Below are 8,537 nucleotides of genomic sequence, written 5' to 3' on the forward strand. Positions count from 1 at the left end.
TGCTTACACTAGCAGCACAGGAGAGAACACATCAGACAACACGAACACCTCAGCACCAAACCCGAACCATAGGAAAACCATTGCTGATTCTTTGAGTGTTGATATCGCCTATGGCACCTATAACAAACCGCCCAACCTAATGGCCATAGAGGAATACAACAGATGGGCAAATAGGTTTGAGGAATGGCTGAAGGCATTCGCATACCTAAGTTGGAAGAGTTTGAGAAATAGTTTTGACATGAAAATTTAAATGATACTGAACAAGAAAGGTTCATTGCAGAACAGAAATGCATCGCCTTACTACATCAATCAGTGAGGGATGACATTATATCATTAATTGACTACAAAGATTCCCGAGATTTATGGGAGAAATTAAAGATGAAGTGTGTGGGTGGTGCTGAAATTGTTCGAAACAAGAAAAAATTGTTGAAAAAAGAATTCGATTTGTTTGGGTGTATGAAAAATGAGTCTGTGTCAAAGATGATAGAAAGATTCGGTCACTTAAAGATGGAACTTGCAAGATATGGAATTGTGTTTACACAGGAAGAATTGGTTGATAAGTTGTTTGATTCACTGCCTGATGAAAAAGATTGGCAGTATTTTGCGCTAATGTTGAAGAACACAGTGAAGTCGACTAATCTGACAGTTGATTTGCTAATTGAAAGGTTGGAAAGTCATGAGCTAGAGATTAGGAAGACGAACAAAGTCAACAACTCCTCGTATCAACAAAATGTTGATTTATATTATCGAGGAAGTATGATCCCAAAAACTGTGTCACCAAAGACTGCATTCTCAGCAGAAAACTCAAACATGCTAAATCAAGAAAGTCCAAGCAGTGGTTATCATGGAGGATCATCTTCAATTGCTCCAAGTCAACAACAACAATCAGTTCCGAAAAACATGTTCCAGTGCAATATTGCTGTAAACCTCAACAATGAACAGAACTTCAGCGAAGAAGCAGCCAAGCAGCAAATGGTGTTTTTGGCATCCGTCTAGGAATCATATGAGAGCCTTGTTGATGGAAAGATCAGAAACACCAACCTCACCAAGGAAGATTATGATCAAATCGAACCACGAAGAGATGGAGTTGATTGACATTAGATGGTGTATGGCGAGTGCGGTCAGAAGGGCTCAGAGATTCATGGAGATAACAGGCAGACACTCCATTGGTGGACCTTCAACCAAATTAGGATTTGATAAATCAAAGGTTACATGTTTTAAGTGCAAGCAAAAGGGGCACTTTAAACGAGAATGTCAAAATGCAGTTGCTGATGAAATGGCCAATCCATTCCGTGAGGATTATTATAAAAGAGCCATCTATCATCAAAACAAAGCCGAACCTCCGAGAATGAAACAGATAGAAGAAAATCCCAAAGAAAAGTCGAGAGCATTAGCTGTTATCCATGATGATGAGGGATTTGATTGGAGTGATTTGTTACCAGAAGAAGATGCAGTAGGTTATGCCTTTATGAAAAAAATTGTTCCTTTCAAAGATACCCGAACAGAAGAAGTAAAATATCTCAACAGGAAGATGTTAGCCCAATGCATGAAAGATAAAATCTATAGAACATGGAAAGAGGAAAAAAGCGCAAAAAGATGGGATGCTGATCGGGAATGCTATTTGGATCCTAAAGGAAACATAGTTGTTGAACCATCATCAATTAGTGTTGAAACTCTCATCGAGCAAATAGCAGAAGAGAAAGAAGCAAGACAGAGAATGTGGTGGGCAAGTGAAGAAGAAGAGAAAGAAAAGGAGCTACAGTCGAAAAAGGTCGATGATGGGATAATCGACACGACGAAAGAATTTACAGTAGAAAATCTGAAGAAAATGGCTGATAAAGGTCTTGCAGTGAAAGAGTTAAAGGTAGATTCTAAGTCTGGAACTGAGTCAAAGAGCAGGTCAGTTCTAATGATTCAACAAATGAGTCAGGTAAGACTAATAAAGCCAAAATTGAAAGTGATTGCAAAAATTGAATGAAAGACTGCAAGGTTTGTAACACACACGCTTACCTTAGTGGTAAAAGACTGAAGAACTGACAGAAAGAGTCAAAGAAGTTGAAAATCAGATCTTAAGTCATGATAAATTGGTAAAAGCTTCAAATGATCGAATAAAAGAATTAACTGATAAACTTGAAAAAGATAAAATTGACGTAGAACGAATCAGGAAAGAAAATGAAAAGTTAATTCATGAAAACCGTCAACTTTCAGAAAATTATGAGAAGCTAAAAAGAACGATAAAAGATTCTGATGAAAGAAATGATAAAACAACCAAAGAAAATCTTCAACTGCCAGGGGTACTTCAGTCGAAAGAAAAGCAAATCAACCAACAATTGGATGAGATTGCTAATCTGAAGCATCAGTTTCAGGAAGCTAAGATTGAAAATGAACGTATCAATCTGAAACTCAACAGTTACAACTCCGCAAGCTTTGTTCTTCAACACATTGTTCCCAGACCCATCGGGAAGAACAAAGCTGGCGAAGATGTTTATTCGGACGGAACTGTGGTTGGGTATCATCAGGTTCCTCCGCCAGTATTAAATAATTTTTCAAAGAAAAAGTCTGGGTTGGTTAACGATGATGAAACAATTGAAGTTAAACTTCCAGAAACAATCGATGTCACATTCACTTCATCATCCGATGAAGACAGTGTTTAGTCCGAAGTTGTTAAAAGTATGATTGAAATGTTTTGAAATCTGAAAGTGACTCAACTGAGGATGAAGAATGCTTTTTGGAAAAATATATTCCGAAATCAACATCCAAAAACAACTTAAGTGAAGAACCTAATCTTGTGATGTACAAGATGTCGGGATCAGATAAGTTGTATTCGGATCTTGAATTTCCTTTGGAAAATGTGAATGTTGACAAATTGAAAAATGTGTTCAAGTTGGTTGAGATTGATGTGTCTGAGATCGAAGGTTTGAAATGTTCCAAAAGGCAATTAAACTTTGAAAAATATAAGGCTTACTACAAAAAACCTGTTGTTCTACCACGATTTTCTAACAACAATCAAAACAAATGGTCGGGTGGATATCAGGGTGGTAAGAATTATCAAAGAAGGAACTTTCAAAACAAAACATTTGTTGAGAAAAAGGTGTTTGTGAAAAGTTCAAGTTCAAGCTCACTTTCCGAGCAAGAAGCTGAAATTTTTTCAAATCAAATGAAGATTTTTTTGAAAAGAAGGCCTCACAGCCTCAGACCGAAGGCACAAGACGGGAAGTTGATACCCGTACATGCTTCAAGTGCAACAAAGTTAGACACATTGCACGAAAGTGCACCAACTTAAAGCCTAAGTCTGAAGTTGTTGAGAGTTCGAAAAAGAAAATTGATGCAAAAGGGAAAGCTCCAATGGTTGTTGAGAAGAAAGTTTTGAAAAATGAAAACCAAATTGAAAACTGAACTCGTAAAGAATTTGGTAACTAAAACTGATAAATTTTACAAACGGGTTGCTTCATCTCAACAAACTTGGAAGCCAAAATCTGAAGTAAAGAAAGAAAGTTCTTTAAAACCAAAGGTGTCTGAGACTGCAAAATCATCATATTCAACTGAAAAGATGTATGTACCTTTGGATTACTATGAGAAACTTGAAAAACAAAAGTCTACTACTTCTGAGAAGAAGGATGTACCAAAGAAAGACCAATCATCTGGTCAACCTCTTAAAAATGATTTCTTTTTATACAAAGAGGTTGAGATTGGGTCTGGGGAGAGCTTAAAGATGAATGACAAGAATTTTCTGCCACTATACACTGCAAAAATTTATCTCAATGTCGAGCTACCTGAGTCAAAAGAGGCTTGAGTGGCATCAAAATCTAACTAAGTGTTTATGAAATGTGCAGGAGCTTCCAAGATCCGTTTCACGTTGGATTATGGATAGTGGAGCTTCTCGGCACATGACAGGGAATAAAACCCTATTGTACAATGTTCGAGGGTTTAATGGAGGATATGTGGGATTTGCAGGCAATCAAGGTGGTCGTATAGTTGGTGAAGGAACTCTATCTAATGGTATTGTCACGTTTGAAAGAGTAAACTACATCGCCGAGCTTGAAAACAATCTTCTGAGCATCCCTCAGATCTGTGACCGTATGTATTCAACGCACTTTACAGATAAGGAATGTTTGATTCTGAAACCGGGGTTTGTTGTCCCCGAAGAGTGGGTTATCATGAGAGCACCTAGAGTCGACGATCTGTACGTGTTGGATATGAGCGTAGCCACTACTAACACGGGTCAGACTCACTGCTTCATGTCACGAGCCACCGAAAAGGAGTCACAATTATGGCATCGAAAGATGGGCCATATTCACCTACGAAAGATGAACTGCTTGGTACACAATGACTTAGTAAATGGTGTTCGTTTGAAAGGTTTCCATCTGGAAGGGGAGTGCATTAGTTGCATCAAAGGCAAGAAAAAGAAGAAATCACACCCTCAAAAGAAAGTTAACTCAGTCTCGAGACCGTTAGAGAGACTTCATATGGATCTTTTTGGTCCGGTGAACGTCAAAAGTATAACTGGTGATCTCTACTGTCTAGTAGTAACGTACGACTACTCGAGATTTTCGTGGGTAACATTTCTGAAAACAAAAGATGAAACATTTGGGAGTTTGATAACTCTGTTCAGAAAAATTGATAACTTGTACCAAACTCGTATTAGAAGAATAAGAAGTGACAACGGTACAGAGTTTAAGAACAGCAAAATGGAAGTATATTGTGATGAAAGAGGTATACTGCATGAATTCAGCGCGCCTTATAATCCGCAGCAAAATGGAGTAGCAGAAAGAAAGAACAGGACGCTTATTGAAACGGCAGGACGATGCTTGCTGATTCCAAATTACCTGTCAATTTCTGGGCAGAAGCAGTGTCAACCGCTTGCTATATTCTCAACCGGGTTCTTACAGTGAAGAAATTCAACAAGACATGTTTCGAGCTGATCAACAACCGCAAACCTAACCTGAAGTATCTGGAACTGTTCGGGTCTCCCTGCACAGTTCTAGAACCTTATGGTAAATTTGGTCCAAAGAGCATCGAGGGAATATTTGTGGGTTACACAAGTCCATTGAAACGAGTCTTTGTTCCAAGCTTAAAGCGGAGCATCGAAGCACATAATGTTGAGTGCCAAGGTTGCATAATGCCACCTCAGAATCCAGGAGACTCATGGCGTTTCAATTATGACACTCTGTGGGACTCATTCGACATGGAGGAAGAATCAGAGTTCTTTGACGAGTTGGATATTCTGAGAGAATATGAATCATCACAAGAAAGGTTCCTAGCTGAGTCTTCTAGACATCAATATCAAACTTCCAATGACGATGAAGCTGGTCCAAGCAATATTGGAGAACATGATGATATTCAACAAACTCCAACATCTTCAGAACGTGAACATGCTCCTGACAATCAGACGGCGATCAATGATAATCTAGAATCTGATGATAGGCCAATATTTGATCGTGGTGATTCAGAGTCTGAGGGGGAGCAAATCCAGATATTAAATCAAACTAATCCAGTCAGTGAACAAGATGCAAATCAGAATGTCACAAATTTGGAAGGCGAGGTAGATGTTCCAGGCGAGGTGATGCCGAGAACCCTTTAGTACCATCCAGAGGAGCTGATTATCGGAGAGTTGCAATCAGGCGTCCGCACCAGACGACAAATTGACCAAGGCCTTACTTGTTTTTATTCTACAGTTGCTTCATTACAAACTGAGTTTTCACTTAGTTGTTTTATTTCGCAGATTGAGCCGAGAACGTATACGGAAGCACTAACCGAAGATTCTTGGGTCAACGCGATGCAGGAGGAGCTGAGTCAGTTTGAGAAGCTGGGAGTGTGGAAATTGGTAGACTTGCCTGATGGTCATAGGAAGATAAACACCAAGTGGGTGTTTAAGTGCAAAAGAGACGACCGAGGGGTTATTATTCGAAACAAAGCTCGACTCGTAGTCCAGGGCTTTAGTCAGCAGGAGGGTATAGATTTAACCGAAGTATATGCTCCCGTTGCTAGACTTGAAGCGATTCGAATCTTCCTAGCATTTGCATCTTGGAAAGGATTTAAAGTTTGTCAGCTAGATGTTAAATCGGCTTTTCTCTACGGGAACGTAAAAGAGGAGGTATATGTCGGACAGCCACCGGGCTTCACCGACCCAATTCACAAAGACAAGGTGTATTTACCGGATAAAGCGCTGTATGGTTTACACCAGGTCCCGAGAGCCTGGTACGAGACGTTGTCTCAACATCTGCTTGCCAACAGCTTCATCCGAGGAAAAGTGGACGCCACTCTCTTCACCAAAGAAGTCGACTGACATCCTCTGATAGTTCAGATATACGTGGATGACATCATATTTGGGTCAACAAATGAAGACCTGTGCAAAGATTTTGAAAGAGTTATGAAGCAGAAGTTCGAAATGTCATCGATGGGTGAGATGAAGTTCTTCTTGGGACTTCAGGTTGATCAACTGCCCAAGGGAATATTCATACATCAGACGAAGTATGTTCATGATATCTTAGAGAAATTTGGGATATCCGGAACTGCTCCAGCTTCCACCCCGTTAGCGACAAACCATGGAATAAACCCTGATCTCACCGGAGAGAAGGTGGATGAAACGATGTATCGCTCCATGATCGGATCGCTGATGTATTTGACAGCTTCAAGACCCGATATCATGTATCCATCCTGCCTCGCAGAACGGTTTCAGTCAAACCCGAGATCTTCGCATATGGTGATTGTGAAACGGATATTGCGCTACCTGAAAGGAACTCCAAGCTTGGGGTTGTGGTATCCAAAAGAAGGCAACTTTACGCTCAAAGGGTATTCTGATTCTGACTTCGGATGCTGCAAAGTTAACACTAAGTCAAAAAGCTGATTTACATACCAAAGAATTTGATAAAACTCGTTTTCAATATCTTTTAAAACTGAACGGTATGAAGCTTTTATCGGTGTTGGAGGGGATTCTTGGCGTAGATGAAGGTACCACTGTAGATGATGTTGAAAAGCAATCTGCAATGGTTTGTCGATTTTTTACTTGTTTTGGTATTTAGGGGGAGATAGGTTCTATTTTAAGAAAATACAAAAACAATAAAAAATTCAAAAAACCCAAAAACATGAAATATTTCAAAAATCCAAAAACAATAGAAAACCGAAAAAGAGCTTGTGTATAAAAGGAAAATGATAGTACATCAGCTAGACAGTTATGGTACACTAAAGATTTGTAATGATTAAAGTGTTAAACAGTTTTGCTGATGATATATCGATAGGTTTTTATACATTTAGTAAGTTTATTCGGGATATAAACCTAAATCATCACTTGCTTATTTCGCGGGGAACATCTCTCGGATATATAGGTAACCCCTGAAATCCTGTTTGAAAGACTCTATTTCTGACATACTAGGTCTTTGTACGTGATGATATCTGGGGTATTATACCAGGACTTCTGATTTTGCGGAAGCAATAGCCTAGTCCTCGTATAATACTCTGCACTGCTTTATTCTTAAAGCTCACCCTCAGCGTAAAAAATGATGAAACATTGAAAAATGCTAATCATGTGCTTTTGAAAAGAAGATCCCCAAGGGGACCCACCTAAATTCGAGCCATCATCTCTCTAATTGAACAGAAGTTCTAGCCTGAGCTCTCATGGCCTCGCATTTACCCCTTACAGATATCATTAGTGTGCACTCACCTGTAAGACCGAATATAGTAGTCTAGATACGGGAGTATATTCTGAGGTGGTACACGCGTATAAGCTAAGTCTTTAATTCACTAATTCGTATCATGAACAGATTGAAAATTGTATGAAAATTTAAAATGTATCAGTATATCGACAATCAATGTGAATTGTTTAATACTTAGTACGTTATCAAGCTTAACGGTGCTAGTAACTTGTCGGTAGCTGATATGATTCCCTAACATGCTCACAAAAATATGTTTGTAAATAGTTTACATTTACTGCATTTTATTTTTGTGCATTCTAGTCTAGAAACTTTATTCAAAATCCAAAAAGATTTTACATTTCTGCTTTGTTTTATCGACAAACCAAAGTGGAAAGCTGATCTTTAGATTTGCAGTTTGAAGCAGATGTAGGAAGTTTCTTAACTAGAAGATGGGTTGGGAGCTCATTATGACAAAACCTGTGAAAATGAAAAGTCAAAACAAGTTCATTAAGTTGAAACTTGTAATTTTTAGAAAAATGCTTTGAAAAATGTTGAACAAAATTCAGTTTTGCTTTGTCTTGGGTCAACCAAGGACATTAAGTTGGACTTGGTAGGCAAATTAAGTACCCAGGGTTATTAACTTGGATCTGGATACTTAAGTGGATTATTAAAAACTGATAAAAACAACAAAAGAAGTCAAAAAGTCAATAGGTTATAATGTCAGGTTTCTGAGAAGCAGGAAACAGTTCTGAACCTGTGAAAGCAGCAAAGCGAGATCCCCGTGGCTAAGTATGAACAAAGTTTGAGCCAGAATACAATTCTAGAACAAGAGATATTCAAGACTGTGATCCTAGCTTATCAAAAGGGGGAGTCTGAAGACGTAAGAGTCAGATACAGATTCTGGAT

General features: G+C 38.7%; 1 protein-coding gene across 1 annotated transcript; it reads left to right on the forward strand.

Annotated features, from left to right (window-relative positions):
• Positions 1-1,081: 1,081 nt before the first annotated feature.
• Positions 1,082-2,654, forward strand: LOC118480217. Its single transcript, XM_035974946.1, has 2 exons — positions 1,082-1,930; positions 2,025-2,654. Exons 1-2 carry the CDS (start codon positions 1,082-1,084, stop codon positions 2,652-2,654), a joined length of 1,479 nt encoding a protein of 492 aa, XP_035830839.1.
• The last annotated feature ends 5,883 nt before the right edge of the window (positions 2,655-8,537 follow it).

The sequence above is a fragment of the Helianthus annuus genome, chromosome 7 (genome assembly GCF_002127325.2).
Source record: "Helianthus annuus cultivar XRQ/B chromosome 7, HanXRQr2.0-SUNRISE, whole genome shotgun sequence".
In the NCBI taxonomy this organism is placed as follows: Eukaryota; Viridiplantae; Streptophyta; class Magnoliopsida; order Asterales; family Asteraceae; genus Helianthus; species Helianthus annuus.

What these genes read in the sequence shown, in the direction of transcription:
- LOC118480217 (XM_035974946.1), top strand. Translation starts at nt 1,082, where the DNA reads ATGGAGTTGATTGACATTAGATGGTGTATGGCGAGTGCGGTCAGAAGG. An exon ending in TGATTCAACAAATGAGTCAG is followed by an intron (nt 1,931 to 2,024) that starts GTAAGACTAATA and finishes TAGTGGTAAAAG; the next exon opens with ACTGAAGAACTGACAGAAAG.